Source organism: Populus trichocarpa, chromosome 4 (assembly GCF_000002775.5).
Source record: "Populus trichocarpa isolate Nisqually-1 chromosome 4, P.trichocarpa_v4.1, whole genome shotgun sequence".
In the NCBI taxonomy this organism is placed as follows: domain Eukaryota; kingdom Viridiplantae; phylum Streptophyta; class Magnoliopsida; order Malpighiales; family Salicaceae; genus Populus; species Populus trichocarpa.
This window is the reverse complement of record NC_037288.2, coordinates 17,687,370-17,703,155: the sequence shown is the minus strand read 5'-3', so window position 1 is coordinate 17,703,155 and position 15,786 is coordinate 17,687,370. Positions and strand designations below refer to the sequence as shown.

General features: G+C 35.7%; 1 protein-coding gene across 2 annotated transcripts; it reads left to right on the top strand.

Moving 5' to 3' along the window:
* Positions 1-12,848: 12,848 nt before the first annotated feature.
* Positions 12,849-15,451, top strand: LOC7469996 (protein RADIALIS-like 4). Of its 2 annotated transcripts, none has more exons than XM_024599313.2 (2): positions 12,849-14,139; positions 15,246-15,451. In XM_024599313.2, exons 1-2 carry the CDS (start codon positions 13,865-13,867, stop codon positions 15,256-15,258), a joined length of 288 nt encoding a protein of 95 aa, XP_024455081.1. In that variant the 5' UTR covers positions 12,849-13,864; the 3' UTR covers positions 15,259-15,451. The 2 variants fall into 2 exon arrangements, with proteins under 2 accessions (XP_024455081.1, XP_002306110.2); XM_002306074.4 differs by having other exon boundaries at positions 12,853-14,139; positions 15,259-15,451.
* Positions 15,452-15,786: the final 335 nt, after the last annotated feature.

Sequence of the window (15,786 nt, the reverse complement as noted above, 5' to 3'; positions counted from 1 at the left end):
GTTAGGAATTCTTTCACTCTATTCATATAGGGATTTTGACTGACTTCAGACATCTATCAATTATAGGTCGCCGCTCCAAAGTTTGTAGCTCGTCAAATTCTGTCTGAATTGGAATGCATATTTTGATACTCATAGTTTTGTTCATGATTAAATTTGTAATGTTATTGCCAGCTATTCTATGATTTCTGGAGTTATTGGCATGGGAGCCGCTGCAACGGCTTGACACTTGTTAGCATGAGTGAGGACTTCCACAACAACTAGACAACAGAAACCAAATGCCCGCTCTCAAACAGAGAGCAAGAATTGTCAAGGAGAATCCGTCCATATCTTTATCTTCAGTTCAGTGTGCTGTTCTTGGGCCTAAAACCCAAGAGCGATCTCCCGCATCTTCAAGAGAGGCAAAGCTTAGACCGTGAACCATTAGATAGAGTTCTGATTGATTTTCTTCCGCTATAAAACAAAATATCTCCTTTCTACTTAAAATCAGATTTGAAGAAGATTCACTCCTGATACTTCAATCACTAACATTGCAGAATTTTCTTAATCAGATTCATCTCAGGTCTAACAAATTCTTAAAATTGGTTTCAATAGAAGGTAGAGTACAAAGGAATAAGCACAATGAGGTCTCAAACATACCACAGCCAAAAACATTCACACGCACGTAATCGAAATATCAAGTTGTTCGTCGAAATTTTTTGACAACTATTTTCATAAATTGCCCCCAAAACCAACTATTCGGGCAACTGAATTTGTTCTTCTTTCTACTCGTGCCTTTCTACTTCCTGCCCATTTAGCAACACGGTAATTTCGAAGGTGACTGGATTCCTTGAAGTAATATTACAGGAAAGAAAGAATATAAATAGCATGAATTACGACTCGAAGGGAGAAGGCGCATCGTTCTTGATCTTTAGTTCGGTGTCTTGTTTTCACATTTAGAAACCTCCAAGCTATCTCCCACCACATTTTTGAGCGAGGCAAAGCTTGGAGTGTGAACAGTTGGATAGATTTCCGATATAATTCATCGAGTTTCCAACTTTATAAGACTTTCTGTTTCAGGATTATATAGAAACAAATATGGCAAATAAATATGTTCAAATACTAATTTTATTATTATTTTCTTATGTATATTTGATAAGTAAGATCTTGGACAATCTTTATTTTGTATTTGAGATTTTTATTAAGTGGAGATAATTTTTATTTCATAAAATTATTGATAAATATATCTTATTTATTTTTAAAATTTTTATTAAGTAAAAGTTTTAAATTATTGTACAAATAACTTTAACTTGAGCTCGGCTCTCGTAGAGAATTTGAATTTGGGACTACCTTGCTATTTCCTTTTAAAAAGAAAAATATTGGATGGCATTGGATCAAAGGCCTGCAACGAGATTTGAACTCACTTGTAACCCACAATCCAACAAGACATTCTTTTGATACAGAGACATGGAGCATGGGCCCTGGATGTTTCAGTTGGAATATGGGAGTACTGATACTGTTGACTCATTTTTTTTTTGGCTTCAAGCTGGAAAAACTAAGGTTGATTTTCTTTTGACAGTTAGAGTTTTCAAGCCAGTTTTCATCACGTATCGATACTAATCCTTTTTTGATTAATTTTAAGCAAACTTTTCACACCCAAATAAGTATTTTTACGAGAGAATTCTATTTTCGTAGCTTTCTTTCGAACCCAAATCCATAACAAAACAAGCTAGAATATTTGAATGTTAAAACACTCACTACAAGATTTCACAGTTTTACCAACGGAAAACTTCCGTCGGTATGTGATTAAGATTTCGTCGGTAATTTATTTACCGACGTCCTCACCGACAGAATACATCCGTCGGCTTTCCTTTCCTCACTATATCTGTCGAAAAAATAAAAAAAAACATTTGCCGATGATTTTACAGACAGAAATCGCGCGCTAAAAAAAAGTTTCCCGCTTGAAATATACCGACGGATTTATCCCGTCGGTGATAGTGTGACATACCGATGGATGCATACCGTCGGTAAATTTTTCGGTGAGTGTTTGGAATACCGACCGAAGATATCCGTCTGTAAATTCGTCGGTCATTGTGGCAGGTACTGTCAAATACCGACGGATTATGTCCTTCGGTAAATTTGTCGGTGAGTGTATAATACCGACCGAATATATCCGTCTGTAAATTCATCGATGACTGTGGCAGCTACTATCAAATGCCGACGGATATATTCCGTCGGTAAAACCCTCTGTGATTATTTTTAAATATGTTTTTAAAAAATTATTTAGAATACATAATATAAAATTATATAAATTAATGGTAATAAAAACCAATTATGCAAATAAATTTTTTATTAAACATCAAAAACAAAAGAAATAAAGTTAAATAATATTCATTACAAACTGAAAGTGTTTTAAAAAAAATATTAAATTAACTATTAAAGTTAAATAATATTAATTACAAATTAACATAAAGGTGGAGCTGGAGGAGGAGGAGGAGGCTGGTTGTTAAACGTCCAAAAAGGAGGAGGCGCACATGTATCACCACTCTGTGATGCCATGTTGATGACCATTTCGCGAAGCTGTTCATAATCCGCTTTTTGTTGTGTGTACCATTATGCATCCTCCGCTTTTTGTTGTGCATGTTCCGCTTTGAGTTGTGCATGTTCCGCTTTGAGTTGTGCATACGTCGTTGACAGGTGATCGTATTTTTCGGTGAGCTGAGCCGTGTGTTGTTGCAAGACCACGAACTCCTTAGATTGGGTGCTCGATACTGATTGGGAACTCCCAACGATTGAAACACTACGGGCCGCCCGCAAGTTCTCGGCCGTAGTGTTGGAGAGCCCGTAAACCCGATTTTTATCAGGTCCACCAAACGATCCAACCTCCATCCACAAATCCGGATCGAATTCCGGATGGATCAAAGGATCGTCCCCATATCTCTCCCCCAACCAGCTATTATAGGTCTCCTGAAAATAAAATAAAAAAAAGTAATCATCATATTCAATTCAATAAAAATAATAACTTACAAAATAAAATGGTTGAACAAACATACCACGAAGTGTTGAGCACGGTTATCAACGAACTGTTGCGCCCCCTTTTGGCAGTCTTGACTCCAAACGTGCGTCTCCACAAACAGCTCCATCGGGCTCGGCTCACGTCCAAGAGACATAGCCTATAATGAAAAAAATATTAATTAACAACAAATTAATTTAACGATATATTTCATTTAAATTAATCTTACTATCCGTTTCGCATGTGCAGTAAACAGAACGGAGCCGCCGGTGTGCGTTGTCACCGATCCATGAATTGGCCGATTCCGGTTGCCAGCACCGGACTGTGAGCGTCGTGTGAACCGCTCAAATGTCACGTGCTCAAGATAGTGCAGCCATATATCTTTCGGGATGTATATATCCCTCCAAACCGCCACGTCGTTCCAGCCTTCAAGACCCCTATCTCTCGCGGTTTTTTTTGCTTTTTTTGTGATTCATACCAAAAATCACGCAACCTACTTCCATAGCGAGAAATTAGAAGTTGAAACATAAATTTTTTTCTAAAAAAATCTTGTATTGTTTTCGATGTTACCTAGTTGCCGCGTGATTTTCCTACACCCTCCTCACAACTTTGTCATGCGCCCTGTCTCAGGTGAATTTGTGTTGTGTATAAATAATTAGATAAATAAAAATAATAATTTATTTACAATTATATTAATAAATTATTAGAAATAAGCTGGAAATTAGCACCAACCTCAAATATGTTAAACCATGCATCGATTTGAGGTATCCATCCAGGATGTCTGGATACCTGACTCCATTGAAATAATGGAATCTCCATCGATGATTTAAACGCCGATGATATTACTCGGGCAACCTTAATGTTTGTGAACCTGAAAATAAATTAAATTCATGAAATATTGATTAGTTGTTCATAAATTATGTTATAATTTAAAAGAAAAAACTAAAACCTTAACAAACTTACATTGAAAGGTCGTCCTTCCACTGTGCCTCGTACTTGCGGGTGAATTGATTCCGCTGTGAAGGCACGTCATCTCTGCGCTGTGAACCCGCGCTTGAAGAGGCAGCATCGGTTGATGGCGCAGGTGGCGTAGGTGCCTCTTCTTGAGAGGCACCTAAGGATACGTTATTCTCGCTGCTAGAAGAACTAGTTGCGACCATACGTGAGCGAAGAGCTGTGGTTTTCGTTTTACGCATCTACACAATTGTATACGAATAATTATATAATTAAATTCGAATATTAAAAAAAATTCGACAGCACCTCCCCTATACTAGATACTACCCAAATCCACAAACCTGCAAATATTGACAAAAGTCACAACCAATTGACTCCATCTATACTAATATTGTATATAACATAACATCTATACATATAACATTCATACTAATTACAAGGTAAATTCAACATTAACACCATATTCAATCATTATATAAATACAAAGAATAAAAAATATTCAAAAAATTCAAAAAAAACTCTAGACTAACAATTAAAATTAATGCAAATAATTAAACACAAATCATGCAATAATGTAGTAAAATTACTAATTATTTCAACATATTCAATTACTTATTCTAAGGTAAATTCAACATTAACAATTATAATTCAACAAATTATTCAATCGTTATATAAATACAAACAATAAAAAATATTCAATAAATTCAAAAAAAAAACTCTAGACTAACAATTAAAATTAATGCAAATAATTAAACATAAATCATGCAATAATGTAGTAAAATTACTAATTATTCCAACATATTCAATTACTTATTCTAAGGTAAATTCAACATTAACAATTATAATTCAACAAGTTATTCAATTATTATACCAATACAACAATAAAATATATTGAATAAATGTTTTTAAAAAAAAACTATAGACTTTAGGAATGAAATATGCTTACCTTAATAATGTGTTTATTTCAAGACTTTATCTACATTATAAAAATACACCAAAACAAAAAAACATACCAAAAAAATAGCTAAAAAAAAAACTTTAACGTAAAATGAAATAGAGGAAACACATACCTTTTAATTTGATGAGGATTCAGAAGAAAACTAGTTAGAGATTGCAGGCAAAAATCTTGAAGAAATGAGAGGGAAAAAATCAAAGGTGAAGAATCGAGAAGATGAAAAAATGAACTGAAGGGGCAGCCGCAGGGATTTATAGCGCAGTTTTACCGATGGATTCACCGACAGACATTAAAAATAATATTATTTTAATTTATTCCGTCGGTGACGTTTTGAAAATCCGTCGGTAATTTTTGAATTTTGCACCAACCTTTTGTATTACCCTCCATAATTTCCGCGGTCCGTCGGTAATTCCATCGGCAAAATGACGCGGTCAGAGATGCATTTAATACACCGCTCTTTGGAATTCGCACCGTTTGTCGGTGATGTTGTCGGTAATAGTGACCCGCCGACAACATACCGACGGCCTATAATCTGTCAGTATAGACGTCGGTGATAGTGACATTTCAAGTAATTATTTTCCAACTCTCTGTGAAATGTCGACGGACCTTATTCCGTCGGTATGGACGTTGGTGATAGTGGCATTTCAAATAATTATTTTGCAACTCTCTGTGAAATGCCGACGGACCTTATTCCGTCGGTATGGACGTCGATGATAATGGCATTTCAAGTAATTATTTTACAACTCTCTGTGAAATGTCGACGGATAGACGTCGGTGATAGTGGCATTTCAAGTAATTATTTTCCAACTATCTGTGAAATGCTGACGGGCCTTATTCCGTCGGTATGGATGTCGGTGATAGTGGCATTTCAAGTAATTATTTTGATTGCTAAATTGTTCATCGCACAAAACAATAAAAACAGTGTTTAAACAATACATAAACTTATAAAATAAATATTTCATGTTACAAAATATATCATCCGTAATATATATTACATGAAAAAAAAAATTTACACAGGGCTTCATTCTGATAGTTAGTCCGAATTTTCTTCTTCTTCATCGTCAATTAAATAGTCATCACCTTCATCACAACCTTCAATATGGATATCATCATCTTCATCGACATTTGCTTGTCCGCTAGAGGTCAAAAGAACATTCAACTCCTTTGCGTCAACATCAACAAGACTATCATCGAAAACACGAAAATTTGAATTTTCTTCCAAGTCAATCGAAGGAGCAACTCGATATGGTTCAACCAACTCACTAACTTGAAAGACTTCATCTCGCACACTTGTGTCTTCGTTCTCATCCTGAACAAGCTCGACACAACCTCGTTTTTAAAACGGACAACCAATCCACTCTTGATCAATCCTTTTTAAAAGAAGAGGTGTATGTGTAATAAACTTGTTGACATTGCTTTGCGAAAACAAAGACATCGTTTACGTTGCGGAGTCTAGCTTTTGAGTTGATTTCGACCAGACCACAGTGCGGATCAACTCTGATTCCTCTGTCAGTCGTGTCATACCAATAGCATTTGAATAAAAATATTATATTTTGCTCGCTATGATATTGCAGTTCAACGACCTTTTCTAATCTACCATAGTAGTCAACTTCTAACTCACTACTAATCAATCCCTTAACACAAACACCGTTGTTGTATGTCTTTCTTTCATGCCCGTATTCTTCAGTATGGAAAACATATCCATTGACAAAATACTCGTTGTAGCACTTAACTTTTCTTTCAGGGCCTAGGCTTAATGAAGATAATGACTTTGCAACACTTCTTCTCATTTGATAAACTTTGTATATAATATACATCAATGAACAGTAAACGAGAATCACGTAATGACATGCATACAATAATTTTGTAAGTGAGAATGAGTTTGTGATAGTGCTTACATGTGTTCTGAACCATGTGACAAATTGTTCATCTTGTAATTGAAAGATCTGGGATTCGATCAACTGTGAGTTATTGGACAACAAATATTGTCGATGTTCCCTGCAAGTGGTAATGAGTGTATTATATTACAATATATAATTAACAGTATATTATTGAAAAAGTTTAATTAGTATTACACATATATACACTTACTGAATAAAAGGTCTTAGCTTATCACAGTTAAATAGAACATAATTGTGTGCTTGTTTGAACTCTATTTTTGACAAATATCTTCCTCTTACGACATTTTTATGTATAGGTTGTCTAGGATTGAAGAATATTGACAAGTTCTCACTGGAAGACACTTCACCGCCATCATCATGTCGTGGAACACGATTGATTCTCGTTCTCAAATGAGGTTCGAAATAGTACGAGATAAATGTTAAAATCTCCTCAACAATATAGGCCTCACATATCGAAGCCTCAACATGCGCCTTGTTCTTAACCTTTTTCTTGAGATTGAACAAGTATCTGCATTGAATTAATCAAATATTTTCAATTAAGAAAAACAAATAAAATACTTTTATATATGAATTACATTGCAACTGTAATATCTAACCGTTCGAATGGGTATATCCATCTATACTGGATCAGTCCTCCAACTTTTGCCTCGAACGGTAGATGTATGGGGAGATGCTCTATTGAGTCAAAAAATGATGGAGGGAATATCATCTCAAGTTTGCATAGTGTCTCGATGATATTCGTTTCAAGCCTCTCAATGTGATCAACATTCAACTTGATGGAACATATATCTCTAAAGAAATGATTGATCTTCATGAGTGCATCCCATATCCCATTTGGCAACAAATCACGAAAAGCTAAAGGGATGAGTGTTTGCATAAACACGTGGCAGTCATGACTCTTTATTCCATATAATCTGCATTCCTCCATATTAACTAGCCTTGATATGTTCGAGGCATGTCCATCCGGAAAACATAGACTCTTAAGCCATTTGTAGACTATTAGTTGTGCGTTTTTTTCTAACACGAAGCTTGCTCTTGAATTTGCGACCCGTGACTTATCACAAACCAACTCCATATTTTGACGGTTACAGAACAAAGCTACATCCAATCTAGCCTTGATGTTGTCCTTTGTCTTCCCCTTCACATCCATGATGGTGTTGAAAATGTTCTCAGACACGTTCTTTTCAATGTGCATGACGTCAAGGTTATGGCGGAGAAGATTGGTCTTCCAATAAGGAAGCTCCCAAAAGATACTTCACTTTACCCAATTATGGGTCAAACCAAAACCAGGAAACTTCTGCTTACCTGATTGGAAACCAAAGACAATGTCACCGTACTCTAATACAACATCATGCAATTCTTCACCAGAAAGACACGGGGATGCAACATCCTTTTCAACTCTGCCAACAAAGAAATCTTTTCTGTTCTTTCTGTACCTATGATTATGTGGCAAGAAACGACGGTGAAAGTAAAAAAAAGAAGTTTTACCTCCATTTGTTATCGTGAATGCCTTGTTGTTTTCCATGCAGTATAGACATGCTAGTTTTCCATGCGTGCTCCAACCAGAAAGCATTCCGTAAGCTGGAAAATCATTGATAGTCCACATCAAAGCCGCTCTAATAAGGAAATTTTGTTTCCTCGATATATCATAAGTCAAAGCTCCGGAGACCACAACTGCGCTAACTCATCAATCAACGGTCGAAGACAAACATCTATATTCCGGACCGGGCTGCTCGGACCTGGTATGACCATAGATAAAAACATGAACTCCGACCTCATACACATCCCTAGTGGCAAGTTATAAACCGTCAGTATGACTGGTCAACAAGATGACCCGAATTGGTTGAATCCGTCTGTACAAAACCTAGACGCACATTTCTTGATTCAGCTGAAAAGTGAGGATGCACACTATTAAAGTGTTTCCACGCTTCGCCGTCAGAAGATGCAGCATCACTCCATCAACAGCATCATGTGATTGGTGTCATATCATGTGCTCAGCAGTCCTTGGTGACATGAATAAACTCTGCAGTCTAGATGTGATTGGGAAGTATCTAAGTTTTTTATATGCCACTAGAGTGTTTCCCCTACCAGTTCTGGGTTTGTAACGGGAATGCCCGCATGTCATACACTCGGTCATCTCAGCATTTTCAAGGTAGTATAACATGCATAAGTTAGGGCACATGTCAATTTTCTGGTATCCTAAACCGAGGGGTTTCATCATGGACTTTGCAACATAGAAGTTCTTTTTCAGCCTGTTCCCTTCAAGTAAAATGCTTCTCGCCCATTCAATAATCTTGTCATACCCGACCTCACTCAACCCGTGATCTGACTTGATGGTGAACATCTGTGCTACGACCGATAATTTACTATGGTTCGTGCTGCCATCCCATAATGGTTCGTCAGAATCCTTCAACAAATCAAAAAACCTAGCTGCATCTGCATTAGGTTCTTCTTTTACAATTGGACATTGACTGACCTTACTTCAATTCATTCTCATTGCATCCATAACCATATTCCTGTAAGGATTAGTGTTGTCATTTGCCACTTCATGCACGTTGCTAGCACTAGAAGTTGACCCAACCACCCTTTCTTCCATTCTCCTCTCACTAACAAATACTTCTCCTTGTGCATACCAACACTGGTAATTCTCCATAAACCCTTTGTGTAGAAGATGCATCGTTACAACATCTGGATGCAGATACTTTTTATTTTGACACTTCCTGCATGGACACCTAATATCGCCTCTAGTAAAATTTCTGGAAATAGATGTTGCGAAATTAATAAAACCCTAAACCCCGTTACAATAATCCATCTTCCGCAATCCTTGGGGTGAATCTCGATACATGCATGAACAATTATTCATGACTTCTATTGAATCTCTATAAAATTATGATGACAACATGTATTAATTAACTATGTTAGGTAAATAAATTTGCAAAAAAATTGGTTTACCTCGAGATTATCCAACAAACCAATTACAACTTCTCATAAATATTAAATATTCATTATCAATTATCAACGTCCATACAAATTAATACATATATATCAATTTACAGAAATTACAACTCCGCAATACCATTGATGATAAAAATTAAAACGGACCCATTAAACAAGCTATTAATTATTTCAAAACAACATGTGTAATAAAGTAATTCAATAAAGTTTCAACAATTTACAAACAAATACAATCTTACAAAATCTAAAACAAACCATAACAAGTATAAAATTATACATTCATATACTACAAGTTTGTTTGAAAAATAACAATAAAACATGTACATCTACTAACAAAATACATATACTAAAAAAACAATAAAAACCATGATATTTAAATGTTAAAATTTAAAAAGATAGAATTACTTACAAAAACTGATAAAAATCCATCGGTAAATCGAAACACAGATGTTGTGACAAGAAGACTTCAAGATATATGACTTGTTGTGCTGAGAAGAGGGAGATTTTTTTTGGGGGGGCGCTGGTTGTTTGCAGTAGGGGAGAGTTGAGATGAGGAAGAAAAAGGCGAAATAGGGGAAGATAGGGTCGAGTGAGAGGGGATATATTAACTTTTGCCGACGGCTTCACCGACGGACTATTCCGTCTGTGATTCCATCGGCTACTCTGTCGGCAAACAGGGCACGTCACCCTACGGTGCTGCCGTTTTGAATCCCTCGGTGATTCCATCGGCATTTTCATCAGTGAATCAGTCACGTCACCGTACGGAGCTGACGTTTTGAATCCTTCGGTGATTCCGTCGGCATTTTCATCGGTGAATCGGTCACGTCACCGTACGGGGATGACATTTTGAATCCCTCGGTGATTTCGTCGGTAAAAAATACCCGCAATAACCTCAACGTCAGCGAACCACCCTCTTTTTTAAAATTCTCAACATTCTGTCCGTAATTTCATCGGTATATACCGACGGATTTTGGCCGTCGGTATCTACCGATGAAATTACCAACGGAGTAAATTCTGTCGGTAATGGCGATCTCAAATTACCGACAGAATTATTCCGTCAGCAATTCTGTTGGTATTAAGCGAATTTCTGGTCGTGACTGTCTTCCGTGCATTCAATAATTTGTTGCCAGGACTTGCTTGTCTGCGAGCCTGATGAGAGTTCAGGCCTCCTAGAAACGTCAGCCGGGAGAATTGGATTGAATTGGGCCCTCAAAAATCTAATGGGACTCTCTAGCCCTGCTTCTCAAAGCTATTGAGCATCTACACAATATATGGAACAGTTTATCTTAGGTAAATAACCAAAAGCACGATTTTGTTTTGTTCGGTCAAAACTCAAGCCACAAAATTATTATCAACTGAAATTTCCTTCTTTTTTTTTGCTCTCTTTCGCCCTCCTGTTTTTCCATCCATGCTAAACCTTTTGCTTCATGTCAACTTGTACGCAGACTGCAGAAAAAATATCCATCACCGTGGTTGCATGATGCCTTTTGGTTGGTACTCAAGAAATGCACGTCTATCTGCTTATCCCTATATACTATATTATTGCCGAAAGAACACTTTTCTCCTTTCCACGACCTCTCAAGTCTCATTCTATCTTTGAATCACCGATTCCCCTCTCTATGCAAGATCTCAGCTTGGGCAGCAGCATTGCACATGGACCAGCATTCGTGGGTGGTGGACTAGTGGTAGACTTTACAGGCTCGTGAAAAGTCACATTTCTTTTGCTTTCGTGACATCCAAGAGATTAGAGGGGCCTTGAAAGAATTAAGACCCATCAAGAGTTCCGGGGCCTGATTCTAGAGAAAAGGACGCAATGCTCATATGGAACCCTTGGTTTTTACAAATCATAATAATCAAAGCTAAGCACTTTGCATGGACCCTCCAACTTGCGAGGAAGGACCACCAAACGTAGAAGTTTGGCCTCAAGGGAAGTCAAGCCCTTCTAGATAGCGAAGGACCACTTTCCACTAACCATTAGTGCTAGCATAATTAGTTGAGCCCTTGTTCAAAGCCCTTCACCAGTATTTTTTTACTTGAAAAAATTGATATATTATCTCACTATCCATCCCGTAAAACATCATATCCCTGAAAACAAATGCTGCTTTTGCCCCGTTTGTTTATTTATTGGAAAGTTTTTTTTTTATTAAATGAATTACAAAAAAATAAATTATTTTTCGATGTTTGGTAGTGTAATGAAAAATAAATTAGATAATATTTTCCAGTATTTGGTTATGTCATGAAAAATGAGCTGGAAAATAACTCATTAATGTTTTATTTTTTTCAAATTTATTAAAATAATAAGGAACAAATCTTACAAATTAAAAAGTTGAATGAGAATGAAATTGAAAAAAAATATAATTTTATAAATTATCTCAAATAAAATAAACAATAATCAAAATAATAGAGATCAAATCTAAAAAATAAAAAAAATTGAAAGATGAAGAAATTAAAATAATAATAATTAACATTTCATAAATTATTTCAAATAAAATAAGTAACAATCAAAAGAATGAGGACCAAATTTGATAGATAAAAAATTTCAATTATAAAATGATAAGGGAAAAGCAAATAACAATTATAAAAATGAGGATCAAAATTAATATAAAAATTAAATTCTAAGGGATGAAATTGAAAAAAAATATATTCAAATATATATATATATATAGCAATAAAAAATTTGAGGACCAAATTTGATATAATCAGTAAATAATATGACATTTCTAAATTTTTCATAACTTACGAAAAGTGTTTTCCGCTTAAAATAAAAGGAAAATACTTTCCTGAAAACCAAGCCAAATTTTTCTTTGACTAAAAAGTATTTTTCGTTTACCAACTTTTCTAATAATAAACAAACGTATAAAAATTTAGAAAATAATTTCCAGAAAACGAACACATTCTTAATCTTTGTTGTCTTTGAGAGGACTCTAGAATATGCATGGTCCAGGTTAAATTAAATATATTGAAAATTAATGGGAAAAAAAGAAGAACGTAAAACAATAGCAAAAATTTTAACAAGACAGGGCATGAGGAGATGAATTGCCAACTGGGCAAATCCACCAGAAAACCAGCAGCACCTGAAGAACAGATCCAACAACCAAACAACAATAGTGATCAAATACAGATATATCATGGTACGGTCTCAAGTAGCCAGCTAGACCCTTTTGGAATGTTGTTCGCGAGCAAAAGCCCGAAACTCTATTTCCAAAGGTCTGAAACGTACCAAAACTGCACGAAAATAAATCCAGCGGTGCACCTCTAGCTTGCTCCTCTCTTCATATATTGGCAGTATGTTCTCAGGGATCCAAAAGATTATGTCAGGCTACTGCCATCTGATCCCATGATTTTGAGTCTGACACACAATAAAAGATATCCATTTTCATGTTAGATATCAGTTCTCATGGTTGTTATTTTTCACAGTTTTTGTTATGTCATCATCATCGTCACTGTTAATAAAATCTGAACAGTGATTCTTTACCCTCAATTCCCTTACTCCTTTCTGCTTTTCAGTATTTTGGCTTCCCTTTTGTGGTTATCCATGCTCCAGCATTAGCGAAGTACATTTTCACCTGAGCAATCATGAAAAATGCCACTTAACATCAAGGTAGGAGATGGGTTTTTCTTGCTGTTATATGCATTTATCACTAGCTGGTAGTAGTTGCATGGTTGTTTACAGCGAAACTAGCTTGTTCATTATCTAGGAAAGCTTTTATAGATATTATAAATGAAAGAAAAAAAAAACATTTAGAAAAGTTTAAATTGAAATTAAAAATAAAAAACACTTTCCTTGAAACTGATTCCTCTCCCCCCCTGTCTGTACCTAGCTTGTCCTGCTTCATCTTGTGGTTCCAAAGAAGCCTTGTCACACCTTACGCTACCTTTTGGTAACATAGATTCTCCAACTGGATCCAACCCACCATCACCACAGCCTCTTTCTCCACCATTTATAAGCACTGCACCCTAGCCACTCAGTATCTCAAAACACCTCTTCAATTAAAACCTGCTCTCTTATGTTCACTTATTCAGTGATCAGCCCAACTAATATTCTTCTATTTGCAAAAGAGTCCCGTGTCTCTGCTTTTCCATCAAAATTTTAGACTTGGCATTGAGAATATGTCTTCCAGCCATCAAACTCCAAGGAATTCTAGCTCCTCTTGGACACCAAGGGAAAACAAACTGTTTGAAAAGGCTCTAGCCTTGTTTGATAAGGACACACCGGACCGGTGGCAAAATATAGCCAAAGCTGTTGGTGGCGTGAAATCAGCTGAGGAAATGAAGAGACACTACGAAATCCTCATTGAAGATCTTAAACATATCGAGTCCGGCCGTGTTCCTATTCCTAATTACAAGTCCAGTAGAAGCTACAGCAATACAAACGAAGAAGAAAGGTAATGCTTTGTCGCTCAAGATTGATGTGTCCCAGGCTCGACATTTTCTTATGCACATGCGCTGTTATATTAAGAACATGGCGTTTTGATATAGTTGACCCCTCTACTCATATCAATATTTTATTTTATCCCTACACAACAAAATTTTTATTAAATAACAACCTGCATCTGATAGGATTTTCAATAATTTTTTTCACGTATCATGATTTAATTCATGAAGTTATAATGTTCGTGAGAAAACAAAGACAAATGGAGGGATAATACTAAATGAAACCTCTTTCGTACAAGGACAGAATACTATATTATGTTGATAGAGGGATGTAATAAAACAATTTACACCAGTAGAGGGGTACATTTATCGAAAGCCCTCGAGAACACACGCAATATGACTTCTGGAAATTGTAAAGTCACCGTAGGCAGTGGATCCAGCGTGTTGATTACCAGGATCACACTAAATTCAAGTACCAATCTTCAAAACATAACGTTGAAATCTTTACGCCCATGCAATAAGGTTAATAAGAACAAATTGCATGTGGCATTCTCCATATTGAGAATCTTTCAGGATTTCATGGCAGGGTTGCTAGCTAGGTCCATGAACTAAAACTAAAAGGGGCAACATTCAGCCTTAGTTCCAAGAATCTACCTCTCACAAGCTCCTTAATTCCTTCAATAATTAACTTCTTATCGTGTTCCTTAAAGCACCAATCGGGTCCTCTATGCCACTTGATTCGGATCACATCTACTTATCCACTGCTCTAGTCAACTCTTCATGCTGTTTAGGTAACTTTTTCTCTTCAATTATACCGCCCTTCTAGCAACTTTCTGCTCTAGTCCCATCGAGTGCATTGAGTCATTTATTTGTTCTATACAACAATCCAGTGCCTTCTTCTGTGCCTTAGAAAAACTCATCAGCATTGTCAAGGTTTGAACTCAAATATCCGACCATAGCTCAAGTCCATGAAACATCCAATTTAACTGGAATTATGTCCTTTCCATTTCTTTAAAGATAGTGAAGAATACAACATAGCAATTAAATCAAATTCTAATTTTATTTTATTTTTTATTACATGAGTCTCACTCAAAAGGTTTTAATGAAAATAGATCAGTCTTGCTTTATAGGCTTCTGAAGTATGTCAAGCTGCAGTGAAGTCCAGGGCTCGGGCAGGTTACCTTTTTATCACCCGACATGCAAATCTTTGTGAAATGTTGATGCGCGTATCAGTTGTCCTCTGCACTGTGATTTATTTCAGATCGTATTCTATTTTCCGCGTTGTAATGAAATTATCTATGTTATTATAATGTTATTCATTTATCCACAGTTCTCTCGTAATCTAACTTTTAGTTCATAAAAAAATTATAATAATTAATTATATTTGGTGGTGCCCAAAATTAAGACACACTTTTAAGATTTTATGGCTTACATCTTATTTGATTTTGTATTTTAAAAATATTTTAAAAAAATATTTAATTTTTTTTACTTTAGATTAATATTTTTTTTTTGTTTTCATATCATTTTTATGGGCTGAAGTAAAAAATAATTTTTTAAAAAAATATTATTTTGATATATTTATAAGCGAAAAACACTTTGAAAAGTAACTACTACCACACTATCAAATACTCCATTAGCCATAAGTTGTGCCAGAGATA